Source organism: Micropterus salmoides, unplaced genomic scaffold, assembly GCF_014851395.1.
Source record: "Micropterus salmoides isolate LMB-PRFRI ecotype aquatic unplaced genomic scaffold, ASM1485139v1 Ms_hic_scaffold_5, whole genome shotgun sequence".
Classification (NCBI taxonomy): Eukaryota; Metazoa; Chordata; class Actinopteri; order Centrarchiformes; family Centrarchidae; genus Micropterus; species Micropterus salmoides.
The window spans coordinates 4,040,980-4,062,769 of record NW_024044237.1 but is presented as its reverse complement, the minus strand read 5'-3'; the positions used below and the strand labels follow the sequence as shown (position 1 = coordinate 4,062,769).

Below are 21,790 nucleotides of genomic sequence, written 5' to 3'. Positions count from 1 at the left end.
TGCATACAACAGTATGCATTTGTAAGGTCAGCTGCAGTACATGCTAAAAGTAAAAAGAAAAGCTACAACTACTACCGCTTTCAAATGAAATTAAAACGTCATCTCTCTAAACGTTTCCATTATCCATACATTTATAGGACACTACACAATCAGTTTGTTGTCAAACCTCATTTATTTAAAATGAGCAACCAATCCGATAGTAACGCACAATGCATGAAACAAAGCACAGACATTTAAACAAGACAAACAAGTCTACTACTACTATTATAATAAAAGCATGCATAAAACAAAGCACATACGTTTAAACAAGACAAACAAGTCTAAGACTACTCTAATAAAAGCATGCATGAAACAACAAACTACGAACAGAGCCTGAAACAGTGCTGTAGAATTAGGTGTACCGTGTACTATCTGATAAGCTTTTCAGTGGGCCAGCTAGTTATTGTACACCCTCTGCAGGACCTGCTGGGCTGCAGCCCGCTGAGCTTCCTCCAGTGTGGTGGCGGCAGTGGATCCCGGCAAGATCATAACCAGTCCTTTGAAGGCTGTGGTTATTCCAGGGATACACACCTTATAGGTAAAGTAGAGGAATCCATCAGGCCCAGCGTGGCTGTAGTACATGTCATAGAGCGGCTGGCCAACCCCAGTCACCTCACACATCTTATGCAGGAGCATCACAGGGGATGAATAGGAGGTGGTAGAGGACCTGGAAGGGGGAGGGTGCTGGGGTGCAGTGGGTCCTCCCACTGCTCGGCAGAAACCCGGAGGGACGGATGGAGGACGGGCGAGGCGAGGAGGCAGGACAGAGGGCCGTGGAGAGTTGAGGATATGGCGGGGCGGCTTCACGGGTGAAGGCAGAAAGCCTTCTGAAGGTTTCTTTGGAGGTAATGGCTCCTCTGGGCTCGGCTTCAATGTAGACTGCCACTTGACTGAGATGGTCAAAGCAAACTGTTTCTTGAATGCTAGAGGAAAAAAAGAAAATGAAGTTCAGTAGTGACCACAGCTATTTTCTACAGAAGTTGAGAATGGCTGCAATTATTTTGAATAAAAAATAAATAAATTGTCAGGTTATGCTAGAAAATAACTGTATGATGTGGTGTCCAATCAAAAGTGGCAGAAGTGTGTTATACAAATATAAATATAATGTCGGTAACAACAGATATGACACAATACAATAGGAACATGAAAAGCTACAAATTATTGGAAAAAGTGGATTAAGAGCACAGAGAGAGAAGTTTAAAACCTGGCCCCTCCACACAGCTGAGCAATCATAGCCTGAAGAGAGTGTGAACGTCCAATTTTCTGTTTTGGAAAGTTACGCAAATTCTTTGGACCGGTGCGGTTTTAAGTCTTTTGAACCAAGTGCACATCATAAAACATTTTTTCTGGTTTAAAAAAGTTTATTAAAGTGTAAAATCACCAGCTGTGTGGTCCCAGTACACTTTACAGAAAACAGAGACACATAGAATTTGCAGAAAAGAAACACATTAAAAAAAAACAACAATAAAATAGACAATTAAAATGTATAAGGCTTTCTGCCTTCACCCGTGAAGCCGCCCCGCCATATCCTCAACTCTCCACGGCCCTCTGTCCTGCCTCCTCGCCTCGCCCGCCCTGGTCAATCTTAGTATGAAAATTACAATATCACAATGGCCAAATCCCGCCATAAACTTTCACTTGAATAAAAACAGGGCATTTAGGGGGTGGTGATGGCGCATAGATAAGATGCCTTTGGTGTAGGAGACCTGGGTTCGATTCCCACTGTGAGACTAGATTGTAGTTTTAAACATTTCCATGGATGGCTGGCTGCTCACAGAGTGCTGGATCAAAGCATATTCATGGAAAGTTGACTGGAAGGTTAAAGGGTGGTAGGAAAAGGTGCACAAGCAACAGAGATTACCTCAGCCTTGAGAGGATTGTCAAGCAAAGCTGATTCAAGAACTTGGGGGAGCTTCCCAAGGAGTGGACTCAAGAGCATCAAGAGCCACCGGGCACAGACGAGTCCACAAATTGAGCTACAACTGTCACATTCCTGGTGTCAAGCCAGTCCTGAACCAGAAGACGTGTGTCTTACCTGGGCTAAGGAGAAAAAGAACTGGACCGTTGCTCAGTGGTCCCAAGTCCTTTTTTCAGATGAAAGAAAATTTGCATTTCATTTGGAAAGCAAGGTCCCAGAGTCTGGAGGACGAGTAGAGAGGCACAGAATCCATGTTGCTTGAAGTCCAGAGTGAAGCTTCCAGTCAGTGATGATTTGGGGTGCCATCTCATCTGCTGGTGTTGGTCCACTGTGTTTCAGTCCAAAGTCAATGCATCGTCTACCGGGAGATTTTAGAGCACTTCTAGCTTCCATCTGCTGACAAGCTTTATGGAGACACTGATTTCCTTTTCCAGCAGGATTTAGCACCTGCCCACAGGGCCAAAACCACTAGGAACTAGTTTGCTGACCATGGTGTTACTGTGCTTGGTTGGGTAGCCAAATGGCCAGACCTGAACCCCACAGAATCCATAAGGTGTTGAGAACACTAAGAGGCACCAGACCAATACAGACGAGCTGAAGGCTGCTATTACAGCAACCTGGGCCTCCATAACACGTCAGCAGTGCCACAGGCTACCTCCATGCCACGCTTTATGTGTAATGAATAGGGGTTTGATGAGACACTTCACCCGCGAGCTGTCACACCAGCGGGAAGGAGTTGATTTGCTCCGCGAGTCGACTTCATCAGTTATACATTTGGTTTTCACTGTGTAAGAAAATTATTGTGTGGCTTGACAGCATGTGAAAAAATGTCATTTGCTTTTAGACTGACGAGAAATCTTGTCACATTTTAATCTCGGGAGATCTGGTCGTACAAGATGTCATCACATCCCTATTAATGAATCTTCAATATATTAAAGTTTCACTTTTTGAATTACAGAAAAAATTATATTCTAGTTTTCTGAGATGTACCTGTATCACAGTCTCGTAGCTAGTACTAAGTTTACATCGGATGGTTCCTAAATTATGAATATGAATGGGATTTTTACCTCAGGAACCTCACTGTTGAGCTCTATTGACGTTTCCCTGTTTGGAAACAACCAACCAATCAGAGGTTTAAAGGCAAAACTAACAGAGGCAATGTTTCTGTGCCATAGCCAGAAAATTAGCTACCGGAAAATTGCCACAGAAAAACTCCCCAAAAATATAGCATCCAGTGTGGATTAGTTATGAGTAGCTGTACAGGTTATCCACTTACAGAAATAATAACTTAATAAAATTGAAATTTTTTTGATCATTGTGAAAATGACCTGGCTAGATTAAAAATGTCTTTATTTATCCTGCATCATATCAAAGTTTAACAATATAAATAGAACGATACACAGACCCCATGTATCAGTCCATCACCATCAGCAGGAGCTCACCCACCTTCTACCAGCACCTTCTTGGCCATAGAAGCAGCATGGTGGGATGAGAAGGCGACTATAGCAGACACCCCCTCTATACCAGGTCCAGCCTTCACAGACACTCTCTCCACCCCCTCCGTGAGAACACGCAGCACCTGGGAGCAGATGTTGAGAGCTTTTACTTCGGACTTCTTTGTGCTTTTTACTTCTCTGTACATTGGATCTCTACCAGTTGTTAGTGTGGCATGACAGGCTCGGGACAAACCAAAAGTTACAATGAAGTGTTATGTACTCTGCACCGCTGGTAAATCTTAATGGGAACTAGTGTGTGTTCTGTATGCCAACAAATTAATCCTATCAAGTGCTACTTATTTGCCATGGATATGGATAGTAACAAGTTGGCGAAACAGATGTTAGCCAGGAGGCAGTGTCAGGACTTCATCTCTCTATGGCAGTGAGGTTAGCTAACACTAGCAAAGGTTCACCTAAAAGCAATGGTTTATTAAACCTTTTATGGACCACTACAGCCCCCAATGTGTTTTACCACACAGCACATACAACACAGACACTGGTGTGTTCTTCTGGTTGATCACACCCCAAACTTCATGTACCAATAACAATGTACTCAGTCCAAATTAAACTTCAATTTAGTTTTGCTTTATGTGAGACATGTTGTTAAAGCTTATAGAAGAGTTTGCCAATTTAATTTTTAATTTAGTGATTATAATAGCACTTAATTTCAGTGAGATTGGGGTGAGATTTATTCACTAATTACAGATTAATCCCAGAGACGTCTCATACAGACGCCGAAGCATACCTTTTGCATAAAATGCAACAAATATTTGATGCCCTGAGATGAGAACAAACAACACACGAATAATTATGAACAGGCACATTTACAGTAGCCTTCTTTGACAGACAGACCCCTTTTGAGCATGTGAAGAACGGCTCTTGCTGGCGGTACGGATATGCCACTGACAGACTAACACAAAAAGAGTCATTTCTAGCTTTTTTTGGCTGCATGCTAGCTAATGCTAGCTAACTTCCTACTGAATGGAACGTAATAAAGTCCTACTGTTCTGCTTTTTAATGATTGTAATAATGAATAGAGGCCTACCAGCTTTACAGGAACAGTGTTGATCGTTCATATCATTGCCTTTTGTCTCAATTGTCGGGGGATGCGGTGGTTCACTTGTACTGTGTGATTGGTAGGCTTTTTTTTCACGTCCGTTTCAGTCAGTGTGACAGCCTGAATACAACCTTCAAATGTATAATGCACCTGCAAAACTGTCTGCTTCTTTCCAAGATCGCTTTTTCCAACAAATTTGACAATATTTCTCCGGGGAGTGCAGTAATAGACAGTGGCAGCACTGACAGTTTGTCAGACTTAGCAACAGTAACTAAGGGGGCCAGGCTTTAGCGAAGGGTCAATTAACCATCAGTTTTCTTCAACTTTCACTCAGGAGCAGAAATCAGCCTTTAAATTCAAAAGAAATAATGATCTGATACTTATCATGATAATTAGCGATATCAAAAGATATTAAACTTTTTATCGTGATAACATTTTTGGCCATATCGTCCAGCCCTACTACAGCAGTAAAAAACAGTGAGGTTTATGCTAGCCAATCACACTCACTCACACGGACACACAGTCTAATCAGGCAAATCTAATCAACAAAATGCAACCTGAAGCCAAGATATATATATAGAATTATTCAAAGATATTTTTGGTATTTCTTTTACAGTGAGTTTATTAGTTTTCAAAAAAAAAACATTTCTATGACAAAGACAAGCCACAGCGCGGTTGTACCTGCAATAGGTCCTCTTGCCTGGTGGCAGCTGGCAGGTCTCCCACACAGAGGTGTCTCTTCTCTGTGCTGCGGCGGACACTGAGGCGGAAGCCGGGTTGCAGCATGTGACCGTGCAGCAGGCGGATGGCGTCTGTAGCTACAGCTGGAGAGCCGTATTTGGCGTAGGCAAAGCCGCGGTTTTGGCCGCTGAAGTTCATCATTAGCCGGAACTCCCAGAGGGGCCCCACAGAGCTGAACAGGGGAATCAACAGATCCTCGTAGGCGTCCCGTGGGATCTGGCTGATGAAAACCTCACTGCGGGCTCCAGGGGCAGGGCCATCCCACACTGACAGCAGAATGAAGAGGAGATGGGAGTGAGTGATGCTGCCTGGTTTTATCTGACATTTTGTCACAGCTATTTTTAGCCTCTTAGCCTCTGTGTGGACCACGAAAAAAAAAAGTTTCCAAAGCTGCGCTTCAGACAGTGATAATGGCTGATAAGCTGGGTGACTGAAGGACATTTATGCCAGTGTCAGCAGTTACTACAAAAACAATGAATTAAAAGATTCAGAGCCAGATTTTGATGTGAATGCTAACCCGCTAGCCAAGGGTCCTTTGGTAAGAGACATGTTTAAGGAGAAGGGGGAGGATTTCGGAGAGTTTGCCGTTTCTGACCGATACAAATTCAAATGCTAATCAAAGCAGAAGTGAAACTTCATTCAGCAACTGTTGAAAGAAGGTGAAAGAAATGAAAACCTTCACCAGGCTGTGCATCACTATGGTCCTTAATGATCTGGAGTAGTGTTGCACGGTATACCGATACTAGAAAGGTATTGCAATACCCTGACATTAAAAATGATACAATACTGCCTTTTATTGGCATCAATACTCATTGTCTGGATGTGACCTACGGCTTCAGAGCTTTGTTTGGAGAGGACCAGACAGAGTGGAGGGTCTCTGCTAGCTGACAGACAGCTGCTGAGTGACGGAGAGCGGTGGAGGAGACAGCACCTGAGCTTTTGGACAGGATTTTGCTGCTACAACTGCATCGTATCCGGCGGGAGGAGCTCAGAGTTAACTGCTTTTATTAAATAAATTTTTTAACAGCGAGCTCCTATGTGTTTCTGGTTTCACTGTTGTTAGTGTCAGTGGGCATCCAGAGCTCTGCGACACTACTACATATTTATATAACGGAAAAAACGGACATTGCTTGGAGAAAAGTAAGTAAGGAAGTTGAACTACCTGGTAAGTTCTGAAAATATGTGTCTGTTACTTGATTCCAGCCATCGTACTTTACTGTGAACAAGTTAGCATGTTAGCCCTGATGGATCCGAATTCCATTCACAGAACAAACATTTTAAAAGTAGCAGACCTAACCTGAGTGCATTTTCTAGTTTTTTTATTTAGTCAAATTAGACTTTAAAATTTGTTGTAAAGTCGTTTACGATCTACGGTAGATGGGACATGTTTTTACTCAATAAAAAGCTCAACTTATACACTTATATACACTAGGTGAGACCGAGGTGGGGTCCATGTAGTAGGTGGGCGTAGACTGTACGTCTTGGGGGAGGGATGAACAAACTAACCATAGCCATAGTGCATTTATACTTCTGCGTCAAATTGACGGCGTAGCCTCTGTGTAGCCCCGTACCCTATGCAGTCACTACTACAACCACTCTTACCCCCATTCACGTTAGCTGAGTCAACACAGTGGACGCTGTAGCACTACCGCCAACTAGCGTTTGGCGGTGTAACGGCATAGCTACGAACGTAGACCCTACACAGGAGTATAAATCAAGCTTTAGAGGGCTGCACCTATACTTATACTGTTAAAGAATTTTCTTAGGTGTAACAGGGAACATTAGCTGACCCCACAAGTGTTTACTGACTTTCCAGCTTTAGTCATTTCTCACATATAAACTGTCGTTGTTGGGGAGACGACAGGTTCTAGGTTAAGGCCAGCTAAAGATGACCTAATAGGGAAACCTACAGGCACTAGGGGGACGACAGAGATATAAAAGGAACCAAAAGATGTTTTCCTTCAAATTTGGTGTTGGCATTTGACGTGTTCACATGTTGTATGCTGGTACTGTATTCTCCTTGGCTCAATAAACCATGCTATGTTAAATCTTAATCAGTCTTCGTAATTTCTTCACACCTGAACCTGGCTCACAATGTTTCTTCATCAATTGGCGTCACAAACAGGATCTCAACAAAACAACAACTGGTAAGTGCAAATTTATTTTATTTTGGCCTTACCATGTTGTTCTGTTTGACGAGATCAAACAAAAGTGTGTAGATTTTAATCATTCGGCTGTGAACTAAGCTGAGCTATTGTTAAATGAGGACTCAGGTCTGAGAACGGAGTCCTGGCTGATCTCTCTGTAAGCAGTGCACGGGAAAAATGTGTCATTTAATGAATGTTCAAATTTAAAACTAAAATAAGTAATCCAGTGAGCACAACAGGTCTAAACTCTATGAATCTGATTTATAAAGTCCATGAAGGGCATTGGTTGGTCAGTAGGTTTGAGACTTCAAGACTGCGTGGTGTTCAACCGTCTCAGCCCACCAAGAGGGTGGTTATTTCTGGGTTAGCTTCGGGCTGTACCCAACACAGTTGCAAACCGTACTGTGAGGTTAACTCTTTGGGAAGATGTTCTGTGGTAAACACGGCATGAGGGGCTTATTTCTCGGTTAATTTTGACTCCCAAGTCGTCAAATCGCCAACCTCTGAAAAATAAAAATAAGAAGTGTGGATAGTTTTGATGCAGTAGCAGTGTTTATTGAATGTATGTCTTTATATGATTTGATGTTGAATGTGTCAATGTGTGTTTAAGTTTTTGTAAATTCTTAATAGGGGTCTTCATCAGTCTCCGAAACTTCTTCACACCTGAACCTGGCTCACAATATGTAATAACGTAACCAATGTTTGTGCCTATTCACTTTGAAAGAACACTGTTAAAAATGTTCAAAAATTGGCTTTGCCAGTTCTATGAGGAAGGCCATGCAGTCAAAACATTTGTTAGAGCTTAAGGATAAACACAATGAGTTTTGGTGAATAACATTGAACGTAAACATGTGTTTTGTTTGTTTACAAGAAAATTTATACCTTTATGTGTACAGATGTTCTTATATCATTATCTTTGTCCAAACCTGAGAATGGTGCCAAAATGGGACCAAAATTTACTAAATGAACATGATACTGACTTGAAAAGGACAATTGGATTCATTAACTCATCAGGAAAGTGTTACTTAGGTAATAAATCAGGTGGGAATTATTTCTGATGGAACCTAGCTTCTTCTTGCAGTGGAGTTGCCCCCTGCTAGGAAATGGAAAGAATACATGCTTGATCAGTACTTGATTTCTCTTCCTGAAGGACCTTGAAGTGTATTTGACCTTGAAAGTGAATCTTGTGGATTGAAATTGAAATGAGAGAACTGAAAGTGATGATTAATACACTCTAGTTTAAATATTTCATGGCCTGGGTATGGATGCAGTGCAGCCACCTCCCTAAATGCTGCACTATCCTAATCTGACAGCATCTCCGTGTACCACACCTGGTGGCAATTCACAGACCTGGCCCATGTTATCTTTGCTGACTCCTGCGCCACTGCCTTACTAGATCGTGCAAAGTTCCATCAGCAGTCCTGTAAGGAGGTCAATGCACACACTGATGGAAATTGGAAACTGGAAACAAGAGATGCTGACACTAATAACTCTACCAGGATTAATTATATTGTTGCAGCCCCTAGTGGTAGGCTGAGACTCCAGAATACTTTTTGAACATAAATAGAACTGATTACTTATTGTCCAAGTTGCTTTGAAGTGTGTGTGAGACAGTATTTTAACAATTAGCCTGTAGTCCATGTTTTGTCTGTAGCCTAAGAGTATTATTTGCACATTTACATCAAACTTAAGATCATTCCTGGTTCCATTTAAAGACGCATAGATGTAAACACTTTTCTCATACCCATCTCTTTCGCAGAGAGTGCACTCAAGAAGCTAACTGCTGCAGAACCCATGATTTTGTGGATCGATGTTCGTTTTAAGCCCTGTGCCTGCGCAATAAGGACAAATTAATCCACTGATCAATTCATTCAAACACACTACATGAACTATCAGCCACTGCTGTGTGTCTCGCTATCTAACACTAAACACTCCACACAAAGTGCTTTCCGAATGACAGTTTATGCTCGATGCACTTCATAAAACTGTGGAACTGCAATTGACAACTATAGTTGTCTTTTATTGGAGACCCATTTCTTTTGGCATGGTTATTTTGTAAAGATCCCACCAAAAGCTAAATCAGGAAGTGTCATGTGCCTCGTGATGCATCTAAACATCACACTGTCAGAAATCAACACTTGCTAAAAGGATTTCGCACTTTCGCTAAATCCCCCTTTGTACTTTCATGATTGGCTGCTTGTACAAAGGAAATTACCATATTTGAATCTGATAACATCGTGCAGCAGAGAGAGAGCTTTACAACAATAAAGGATGATATGGTGCAGACAGCAATAGATGTAGAAGTAAAACACGGTAGGGCATGTTGCGTTAGAATGATAACTTTTGGTAAATTCAGGATAAATCTACAGACAAGTTGACAAACGTAGTAAAAGAAGAAGTAAAATAAAAAACTAAATGTGTACTTTGGACATTTTCTTTCCAGTAGTCTAAAATAAACTTATGAAAGCAAAATAGACCAAAATCTCAAAATAGACCAATGCATGATAAAATTTAGGTTTTTGCTTGCCGTGTCTCGCCTTAAAATAGATACAGTACTGTTTAAGGAAGGTGTGGAATAAATGCTGTAAAGTAATAATGCTTCCAAAAATATACACGTAATAGATTGTATTTATCAATTAACAAGTAGCAACTAATTATCATAAACACTGTCCTGTTTACATTCCAGATGTGCCCAGCTCCTAACTTTACAATAATAAAACGATGCATCACTCATGGCAATGTTTACAGAGTCATGAGTGAAAGTATTCAGCACTTCACTTTTCCCACATTTTGCTATGTTACAGCCTTTTTCCGTAATTCATGAAATTCATGATTTTTCTCAAAATTCTCCAAACAATACCCCATAATGACAACGTGAAAGAAGTTGATTTGAAATCTTTGCAAATTTATGAAAAGTAAAAAACGATGCAAATTTGCAATTTCCAGATGCACTGTACATCTGGAGAACATGTTGCTGCAGAGTGCACAAGATTAGAGAACAGACAGTTTTATACAGTTGCGTGAGGTGGCAGCTAAAGCGCCCCAGACTCCCTTAAAAAGTTTTTTGAGTTGCTGTGTTAGGGGAAACTTTATCAACTTCCTTATTATTTGTCCCCTCTTGTAAATTTGGTAAATGTATCCTTTCTTTGTATAACTATAGTGTCAGTTTGTCCCGGTGTGTTGCCGTACCTTTGTGCTACTCTGTCACTAAATAAATGATGCTCATTAGCAGCAGATTAGCTGCACAGATGAGTGCAGCACACAGCTATTTCTTACCGTTTATAACGCTACCTGTTTGTTCCCTGACAGCAACATTCTGTTGCTACAGCAGTTTATGACAATATGTATTTTTGGATGCAGTATTCATTTTATTGTTTATTAGCACATGTCTTATAAAACCTCAAGCTAAATTTAAAAGCTGAAAGCTAAATAAAAGGCATTGTATAATCAGGGGTTTTCCTGCATAGAGAATTTTTTGGCACCCACAAAGACGTTTTAGCGACTGCCAAAGGAAAATCTCCAATGCTAAGAAAAAAATAGCATTTCAAATCTATTTATCAATCAAAAAAAAATGTTGAGCAAGCAGAACATAAACTAAATACGACGTCCTTGACTTTCAGCAGTCACCTCTTCTCACATCAACAGCCGCTGTATTTTACACATGTAGCTAGCGCTGCATTAACACTAGAACCGCCAACGGGTCAAATTTACCCGCGGCTGTTTTTTGATTGTATGCATCTTTGTTTCAATATAATATTCAAGTCCCCCAGTCTCTGGCTTTCCCTAAAAGTGTGTTATGTAGCACCACCTATTGTTAAAAAAAGGCCAGATTTAAAAAATGGGCATTTATACCTATAAGCGCCAGCGGGTAAAATTTACCCCTATAGAGAATATTTCATTTTAGCGCTGTTCATGATGCGCGTTTAGATAAACATTCTATGTTGCTATTGGCAACGCCTTTCCCACTACAGGCATTACACTTGCTCAGGGCAGTGAGTGAAGGAGAGTCTGACGGTGGGGGCTGAGATGTGTGTCCTGGGTTGATTCTGCATCTGACAGCGATCCATTTGAATGAGGTAAATGTGCATAAAAGCCCCTGCTCATAGGTTTTGTGTTGCTACATGATCATCAAAACTAATGCAGTAGCCTAGTTTTCCCCTGTTATAGGTCTGTTCTGCGGTCCCTTCAAGAGAGCGTGTGGCGCTCTCGTGTGATTTTTGACTGGCTATAGCTTTTCCAGTCAAAATTTTAGAATTGATGATAATCGTTTTTTTTTGAAGAAATAGCCTACTTTTATTTGGACTTTTGTGTTACTCTCTGGATGCCCGATGGAATGCAAGAAAACAAGCAGAACAGTAAGAACTAGCTGACATTATGAGGGTATTATTACCGCCTACAACATCAAGTCTTTTTTTTGTAAATTGTGTGCTGCATTTAAATTCAAGCTGTGTTTAGAATATAACTAGGCTGTAATATCTATAACAGCAGAGAGTGGATGACATGAAAAGATCCGCCGCGTGTGAACGTGCCCTTCAGATGTGCAGCGCAAGCGATCGACCTGCACGGTGAAGACAATGAATAAAATAGAATAAACATTCTGTAAATGCAAGTGTACTCATTGGCACACTTGGCTACTACATTTTACTCTTTGGCGTACCAGGACCTTTTCTTGCGTACTAGCACTTCTCAAAACCTTTTGAATGTGTTGTTCTGCATGAATGGTTATGATTATTGATGAGTTAGCACTTTATATTTTTTATATATATATATATATATATATATATATATATATATATATATATATATATAAAATCTCTTTCAGTTTGTTTGGGTCAGTTATTAACTATAGGTAATCTCTCTCTCTACACACATACACACACAGATTGCAGAACTTGTGTGTATGCTGAGCTGTGTGTGCGCGAGTAGGTTACACATTTCAGCTTATGAATGGTGTTTTGTTTGATTTGCTACTTTTATTTCATCATTTTAATGTATTTTTAATCATTTTGAGGTTTGTACTGACAAAACAAGCTTGTTAAAGGTGTCACTTAGGGAACTGTGACAGCATTTCTCACTATTTTCTGAATATATACAATCTATTAGGCTACATGTTATATTGCATAATACAACATGTAGCCTATACCTGTATCAATAATTTTGTAAATATCCACTTTTTAAAAATGAATGGAGACACAAAAGTTAGTAGCCTACTGTAATAATACTTTTACTTTATTCACTGTATACACACACAGGTTACACACTTAGAAAAGGAGTTGGCAGCAGTGACTGATCTGCATTATGCAAAAAATTTAAAACAAAAGTCTGAATGCATGGGTCTTGGCATGTTCCATCAAAATATCTACCACTATCAATATTTGTACATCTAAATCACACAAATTAGGATATGCCAACAGTGGCTGTGGTTCTGTTTATATAAACGTGTGTGTTAGATCTCTCCCTGCTCCAAAAGAGCTGATTCAAACTATGAAATCGTTATGAATCCTGAAGCTGCTTCAATCAGCTGTGTTGGAGCATGGAGAGATTAAATCAAGCAGGACAGGGGGTAACTTTCTCCAGGAGAGGGTTGGGAAACACTGTCGTAACACTACATGAACTTCAATTCAACTAAGATTAATTCATACAGCCAGCAAAGTCTTTGCACGTTGTTTAAGTGTGAAAAAGCTATACCGAACGATCTAAACGATATGGATCTTTATTATATCTTCATTTGGACAAATAACTAACCAGAGAGTCATAAGTCAACATAATAAGACAAATGCAAACCTATGCCCTTGCTAAATGCTGCACAAAAAAACGTTTAATAAAGCTAAACACACAGTAGCTTACAGTCTATGATTAACGTTAGCTTATGTTATCAAAAGGGAAATAAAGCTAATCCTGCTACTTCAGGAGCTAACGCTAGCCACTGTTGGCCATGTAGAATGACAAATAACTTAACTTACACACGTGTAACATTCTGTAATTTGTGTGATTTAGATGTACAATATTGACTACGATAACTATTTTCACGGTGAACATATACCATGGGCAATGCATTCAGACTTTAGTCAATGTTTTGGAAAATGCTAACCACTCACCTAACGTTGTCGCAAAGTGTAGAGTAGCAAAACAACCAAGAATGCATCATGTTACGTCCTGTGGGGGATGTAAAAAAACAGTTTATTTATGGTTATTTCCTGTCCTGACCGGCCTGACAGTGGAGGTGGCCTAACAGTGGAGGTCTGCAGTTGGACCCCTCTCGTGAATTAGTTAATTAATTAATCGCATATTAAATCGCAATATTGGTAAAAAAATCGCAATTAGATTTTCCAAAATCGTTCAGCCCTAGTACTGATAATGCTTACTGTCGTGCATAGTCACGCCCCAAAGACCCTTTCTGAGCCTGGAAAAACCCTTATAATTTTGCAATTCCTAATCGGAATAGTTGATTATTTGTTTCAATAATAAATAAATCAAAATAGTTGCAGCCCTAATGTCTCAGTCTGAAAGCATTCTTACTTTTGCACAGTACTGTATATAGATACACTACATTGCCAAAAGTTTTGGTTCGCCTACTTTACATGCACATGAAGGTTAATGACATCCCATTCTTTAATATGGAGTTGGCCCACCCTTTGCAGCTATAAAAGCTTCAACTCTTCTGAGAAGGCTGTCCACAAGGTTTAGGAGTCTGTTGATGGGAATTTTTGACCATTTTGCCAGAAGCGCATTTGTGAGGTCAGGCACAGATGTTGGATGAGAAGGCCTGGCTCGCAGTCTCTGCAATAATTCATCACAAAGGTGTTCTATCAATTTGAGGTCAGGCCAGTCAAGTTCTCCACATCAAACTCGCTCATCCATGTCTTTATGGACCTTGCACTGTGCACTGGTGCACAGTCATGTTGGAACAGGAATGGGCCATCCCCAAACCGTTCCCACAAAGGTGGTAGCATGAAATTGTCCAAAATGTCTTATTATGCTGAAGCATTAACAGTTCCTTTCACTGGAACTAAGGACCAAGCCCTACCCCTGAAAAACAACCCCACACCATAATCCCCCCTCCACCAAACTTTACACTTGGCACAATGCAGTCAGGAAAGTACCGTTCTCTTGGCAACCGCCAAACCCAGACTTGCCCATCAGATTGCCAGACAAATAAGCTAGATTGGTCACTCCAGAGAACACGTCTCCACGGCTCTAGTGTCCAGTGGTGGCGTTCTTTATACCACTGCATCCGATGCTTTGCAATTCACTTGGTGATGCAAGGCTTGGATGCAGCTGCTCAAGACCTTCAGTCACTGAAATTTTCACATTACATCCTGTTGCCTCCTCCTCTCTGTGTTGAGAAAATGTGTAAAACACTAACATAACATCAGGACCTTATAGACTTCCAGGACTACCAATTACCTGCATTTCAGTTAATAATAACACAGCATGAGAGATGTTCTCAATTTCTTTCTATCATTTTCACTAAAAAGGATGAGAGTTGAGGAGAAATACAGTTCAGTTTATTCTCCTCCTTAACAATTTCCCTTGGGGATAAATAAAGTTAATATTCATCTTATATTAATACTTAAATATTATAGATGTATGATTGTTAATGTAATTGAATATTAAAAATCAACTTAAGTAATTACTGATGATGTGAAATTAATTTATGCTTAATCATGAACCCGGGATAATTCCTCCTACTGTAATCATACCAACAAAATCTATAACCGTTGCATCCCTACTTTTGTCATGTTACTACTGTGAGAATGTGTGGCTTCTCTCTGATTTACATCACTATAAACTTATTCTTGGGTGTTTGGACTGTTTCTTGAATAAACGTAAACTACTTGGAACTTGTTATGGGCATTTTTCACAATTTTATTATTATTATATATTATTGATAGACTACAAAAAAAACTTAAAAATACAAGAGTAAGATATTGTGTAAAGGTATTTCTGCCATAATCAAGCAGCCCTAGACTACAACAAACTAACAACAACATAATGGGCACTTTATTAGGTACACCTGTTCAGTTGCTTTAACACAAATAGCTAATCAGCCAATCACATGGCAGCAACTCAATGCATTTAGTTGTGTAGATGTGGTCAAGACAACTTGCTGAAGTTCAAACCGAGCATCAGAATGGGGGAGAAAGGAGATCTAAGTGACTTTGAACGTGGCATGGTTGTTGGTGCCAGACGGGCTGGTCTGAGTATTTCAGAAACTGCTGATCTACTGGGATTTTCACGCACAACCATCTCTAGGGTTCACAGAGAATGGTCAGAAGAAGAGGAAATATCCAGTGTTAGGGAAGGTAAAGGGCTGATCAGCCTCTCTTACCCTCAGGTGGTCCTCCATACTTCCTCTGGCCGTTAACTTGAGTCAGCTTTGTATTGGTTGATTTCAGCCAGGTTTCCAGCTCCTGCACCCGCACAAGGTTCAGCACCTGAGGGGAAAACAAAGTGTGAACACCTTCTCTGCAACTAACAGATCAACCTATATGACTAGATGGATAGACAGATCTTTATTAACCTTTATTCACCCTATATCTGAACACTGTTTATGTCCTGCCTGTAAAGCCTACTCTCTTCCAGAAGCCTCCTGAAGGGCAGTTACTCTCACTGGCCACTTTATTAGGTATACCTTGCTATTACCGGGTTGGACCCCCTTTTGCCTTCAGAACTGCCTTAATTCTTCACGGCATACGTTCAACAAGGTGTTGGAAAAATTCTGCAGAGACTTTGGTCCATATTGACATGATAGCATCAAACAGTTGCTGCAGATTTGTCTGCTGCACATCCATGATGAAGATCTCCCGATCCATGCTTTCATGTTGTTTACAACCAATTCTGACCCTACCATCTGAATATTGCAGCTGACATCGAGACTCATCAGACCAGGAAACGTTTTTCCAATCTTCTATTGTCCAATTATGTGAACTGTAGCCTCAGTTTCCTGTTCTTAGCTGACAGGAGTGGCACCCACTGTGGTCTTCTGCTGCAGTAGCCCATCTGCTTCAAGGTTGGACGTGTTGTGCATTCAGAGATGGTATTCTGCTTACCTTGCTTGTAACGAATGGTTTTTTGAGTAACTGTTGCCTTTCTGTCATCTCGAACCAGTCTGCCCATTCTCCTCAGACATCAACAAGGCATTTTTTGTCTACACAACTGCCGCTCACTGGATATTTTCTCTTTTTCAGACCATTCTCTGTAAACCCTAGAGATGGTTGTGCGTGAAAATCCCAGTAGATCAGCAGTTTCTGAAATACTCAGACCAGCCCGTCTGGCACCAACAACCATGCCACGTTCAAAGTCACTTAGATCTCCTTTCTCCCCCATTCTGATGCTCGCTTTGAATTTCAGCAAGTTGTCTTGATCACGTCTACATGCCTAAATGTATTGAGTTGCTGCCATGTGATTGGCTGATTAGCTATTTGTGTTACAGCAACTGAACAGGTGTACCTAACAAAGTGGCCGGGGAGTGTCGCTGGCACAGCACTTAAACGATTTGTGGAGATGGGTCTGTTCTTCAGTAGGCCTAATTTAATTATTGAAATGTGCCCATTATGTTGTTGTTAGTTTATTGTAGTCTAGGCAGAAATCATAATCACAATTATTAGATTTAGGAATCATGCTTATTGAACTTGATTATGCATTATCCCTAATAGTCTATGAAATACTAATCAAATATTATTAACTTTAAACATCATCTCAGAGCACAAGATGACAGCAGTACAGTGTTTCTCAAGGTTGACTGCTTTGTGGGGCGGAAGGGAATCCGTGTTTGTGTGTGTGCGCAGAGCAGTGACAGGTGAAGAAAGAGTTTACAACAACTTGTTATGTTATAACGTGCTGAAATTCAACCGTGGTGTTCTGTCGGGAGATGCTGTTACTTAAACTAAGAGAGATAGAAAACTTTACATCCGGAAATAATGAGGATGAATAAAGATGATGAGGACACAGTGGATATTTTACAAGCACTGATGTCAGACGTGTGGGGAAAAAAATATTTGATTCAAAATCCTACCCAAAAACGAACATTTGGGTCCGGAAATAGTCATTTCTAGTGAAACAAACAAAATGTTTAAAAAAAACACTTGCAGGTTCTTTATTAATTGGTGCATACAACTTCATGCAGTGATTCACAGCGCTGTCTTAATGTTATTATGTCACATGACATTAAAACCTCATGGTAGCAAAGTGGCTGCAGTTTTTTCAGTCTGCTGCCTGCAGTTGTTCTCCTCCACCAAGTGGGAACCACCTTTGTGATGACAGAACTTTACCCTCGCTGTTTCAAGGCCTGACACGCATGTCATTTATTAAAAAACTTCAGATCTGATCTCTTCTAAAGGGAATGAAATTTATTTGACGTCCTCCTTCTGGCAGCTCACTTGTTACATTTGGCCACAACTATAGTTTTCAATTCCAACAAGAAAGCTTACAGAACTGTTAGGTTAAGGGGTTTGTTATTGTAAAAGAAGTAGGGCCATGTATGTCATATTTTCACCCAATTTGATGACTCCCTTTTTTACAGTTGACTGGTAAATTCAGAAGTATATAGTTCTCAATAAAAAAAGAAAGCAAGAACGTTATCTGCAGGCCACTGTTCTGAGCTCAGGCAGTCTACGGGAGGTGGAACGTATTTATACCCCTGCAGTTGCCCGCATCTCATGTTTGACTATAAAGTCAACGGAAGTCACTTGCAGTCAAATCAAACGCACCTAATGTAATAAGCGGCAGGTGGGGCTCGACCAAACCGTACTGAACGGGAAAGAAGGAAAAAGCAATGTTAAACGATGTTTATCAAAAGACAACATGACAAACTAAGTGACCTTGTAAAGCACAAGCCATTGCAAGGCGACTTAACACAATGTAGCCAACTCTGCCACAATGTAGCCAACTACGCTCGTGTGTATAAAGAGCGCGTGGAGCACGATTCAAACTAACTAGTCAAATCAAAGCAGAGTGGCCTCGCGCCGTCACTGCTGCTCCTGCTGCTCCTGCTGCTCCTGCTGCTCCTGCTGCTCCTGCTGCTCAAACAACCCAGACCGACTTTTTATTTCCTTTTAGCCTATTTCTGTTTACTTTATAACACTCAATTAAAACAAATAAAAACAAAAACAACACCCAGAAAGCAGGCTGGAGTGTAAAGGTACCTGGCTTTGCTTGCTCTCCATCGTCTCCACGGTTGTTAGGTTCGCGCGGACGCTGACGCCACTCTGTGGCCCGCTGCTCTCACCTGGAGCCACTATTGGCCAGCAGGGTCCACCTACACCGCCGAAAAGTGATTGCTGTCCGCGGGAGCGCGCGCATCATGTTAAAGCTGTATCGCCCACTTTCCGTGCAGGGCTACAGCTGCTTTTATCAGTCACAACGTGCAAAGGTATGACTTTGCGAAACTTTAACCTTTCTCTTCATGGAATAATCACAAAGTGGCCAAAGAAGGGTTTGCAGTTTGCTATTGTTGACGACGAACATGTGTTTGGTAGTTCTGTGTCTAATATCCCTGTTTATATTTGGAAAACACCATGTAGCCTATAATTAACAATATTAACCGCCATTAAAGTTTAGACCTTGTTAATTAATATTTTCAGCCATCCTAACCATTTAGATAGCCTAATAACACAGTACATTTCATAAGATATATAAACACATGATTTCTCTCTAGCCTACATATTTGGAAGTATTGTGTCAAATATCCTACAGATATATCTTTCATTCAGGCAACATAGGATATATTTTAATAAATGCAGAGTCAGAACACCACAATGATAAAAACTACATAATATAAATATAGCCGCGGGCAGCAATGATCGGGTTCCAAGCAAGTCACGAAAAAAGCAACATTTGACATTTTCAGAGGAGAGAAACACACGCAGACGACTTGAGAGATTAAAGTGGTGAAAGAATTTGGACTTTGAGATAATTGGGGAAACGCAAATGTGATTTTTACAGCATCACTTTGAGATTAGTGTCATTATATGTAGGCCTACCTGACTACTGCGTGAAATGTTCAACCCGGCTGCGACATATTTTATTGTTTAAAGTTTAAGGTGCACAAACACTGCTTGGCAGAGAAAATGAAATAGAAAGTGTCACTCGATCCAAATAAAACTGACTGATCTGAAAACCCTTTGAAACACTTGATATCTGTCATCTGGAGAACGACTCTGTCTAGTTTGATGGCATTTGAAGAAAGACTTGTAGAGATATAGATGTTAAGTGAATTAGCATATTCCGAAAAATATGACTTCTGAATTTACCATAGGTTGTCACATATCAGTGGATGTGCTGAAAAGGTTTCAGCTCTCTAGGACGTACGGATGATTTTTTTAGATTTTTCTGAAGTTAGGAATGAGAAATGTCTAGAAATGTACATTTCTTGTAATAAGCCACGCCCACTTTGAGCAATCATTACCAAATTTATACATTAACTTAGTAGTGACCCGAGATCGTACAAACCGAAATTTCAACGAATCCATACAGCGAATTACGAGGTATAAACTTTTAGCAAGTGTAATGCCCCCTAGTGGAAGAATATCCCAGGTCTGCTCAGCAAAGCTCAGGCCCACCATCTGAGCAGATGCATCAAGTTTAGCTTAAGCCAATTTTGATTTACGGGCATCTATGTAAAATTGTACGTAAAGACACAAAAGTAAATTTATGGACAAAAACAGATTGATATATCAAAATTCTTTCGATAACTTTTGATCAGCGAAGTGTAGATGATCCTGCCAAAGTTTCGGGTTGATTGGCGAAACCATCTGGGACGAGTTCGCAAAAAAAGGTTTTAGAGAGAAGAGATAAAAAGTCACATAATTTGACATTTTTAGAGCAGAAGACCATTGGAGCAAAGATGCAGATGAATCCAGAGATTAAAATGATTAAAGAAGTTTGACTCTAAACAAAGCCGTTTTTTAAATAATTGCAAAAATATAAAGATGGTTGTTATAGCGCCACCATGAGGTCTACTAGGGCCGTTTTTTTGCTTGAGTAGTGGGTGGAATTTGCAACCCCCCAACCAATTTTGGTGAGTTTTCGTGCAGCAGTTTTTGCTACCCAAACACTTTTAGCGGAGAAAAAGAAGAAAGGCAAAAAAGTGAATAACAAATAATAGCGCCTATTTTTAAATCTTTCCCTTTTAAATTGGTGTTTTAATTTAAAATAGATCTAGTTTTATGTTTGTCATGGGTCATATTCACTTGTTTTTGGTTATGTTTGGCCTATTTCAAGCTAAACTAAAGGTTATGCAGGGGGCAGAGGTGAGACAAGGTACTAATCATGGTGTATTATAGGATGTTTGGTATCGTGGAGCGTAAGAAACAAAAATCAGAAAGTTGAGGAACATGAAGCGTCAGCTGCTGCCATGCAAGTCGAGGACAGGTTAAGTGTAACTTTCCTTACCTCGCTGGCAACTGCAATGGATTTTACTGACTTTAAACTATTAACTCTGCTGCAAAAAATATGTAGAATACATAACTTCTAACAGGTAAGTCTCCCTGTGGGAAATTAGCTCTTAGCTGTGTCTGTGGGGCAGGTTTCTAAAAGAAAACCTTAAGTTGTGTGTGGATGTAGTCTCGTAGTTTGTTGCAGTAGCTAGTAGGCAATCCCTTATTTCTGTTATTGTTATACTGATAAAAACACATAGCCTAACAGAAAGAACTTGTTTAAAACACATGGTTTAAACTGTTCTTTTACTTGGTGAAATGCTGTTTGGGAAATGCAAAAAAAGAGAGAAATTCACCAGTTTTGTGTGGTCTGTTAAAGGCTGTCACACTAAAGCTGATGATAAACGGAGCAATTTTTAGAGCAATGTTGCCATCAATCCTTATTATCATAATGCATAAGTCGGTCTCCTCCTCTCCAAACAAGCAGAACAGCTGATTACAGCAGGTAGTAAAGCTTGTTAACCTCAGGTTCCTCCGACGCTCATGTGACACAGATGTGATGCTGCAGCTGATCTGCAGCTCTCGTCGACTGGAAATGTTTTAATAACCTTCCAAACTGTCATTTTAAAAACATTTCATTTTTGTCCTGCAATGGACCTGTCCAGGGTGGACCCCGCCTTGCGCCCGATGTCAGCTGGGATTGGCTCCTGTACGCAGGATAAGCAGTTGACGTGATGGATGGATGGATTTCATTTTTGTGACAATTTGTTTTTCTATTAAATTTGTAACAAACGTTATCGTGTTTCTTCTTTATACTCTTGCACAAAAAGCTGTTTTAATGGTCAAGCACAGGCTGTAGTTTTTCATCATATTCCATCAAATCTGATGTTCATTTATAAATTTTGCTGCCTGTGCATCTCTTCGTACGGCGTACAGGCCTACAGCCTACGTCAGCTGGTTAATTTGCCTAATCTTTGTAGGTCTTTAGACCCCGATGGAAACGCACACAACAA

At 40.3% G+C, this 21,790-nt stretch overlaps 1 protein-coding gene across 1 annotated transcript; it reads right to left on the bottom strand.

The window, feature by feature from the left end:
• Positions 1 to 153: 153 nt before the first annotated feature.
• dnd1 (DND microRNA-mediated repression inhibitor 1) lies at positions 154 to 18,639 on the bottom strand. Its single transcript, XM_038700235.1, has 5 exons — positions 18,546 to 18,639; positions 15,731 to 15,836; positions 5,192 to 5,517; positions 3,404 to 3,536; positions 154 to 962 (listed from the first exon to the last, which is right to left on the bottom strand). Exons 1-5 carry the CDS (start codon positions 18,564 to 18,566, stop codon positions 436 to 438), a joined length of 1,113 nt encoding a protein of 370 aa, XP_038556163.1. The 5' UTR covers positions 18,567 to 18,639; the 3' UTR covers positions 154 to 435.
• Positions 18,640 to 21,790: the final 3,151 nt, after the last annotated feature.

Coding starts and splice junctions, on each gene's coding strand:
- dnd1 (XM_038700235.1), bottom strand. CDS start 18,566: ATGGAGAGCAAGCAAAGCCAG. Junction 15,837..18,545: donor TGGAGAGCAAGCAAAGCCAG/GTACCTTTACAC, acceptor TTTTCCCCTCAG/GTGCTGAACCTTGTGCGGGT. Junction 3,537..5,191: donor GGCAAGAGGACCTATTGCAG/GTACAACCGCGC, acceptor ATCTGCTCCCAG/GTGCTGCGTGTTCTCACGGA.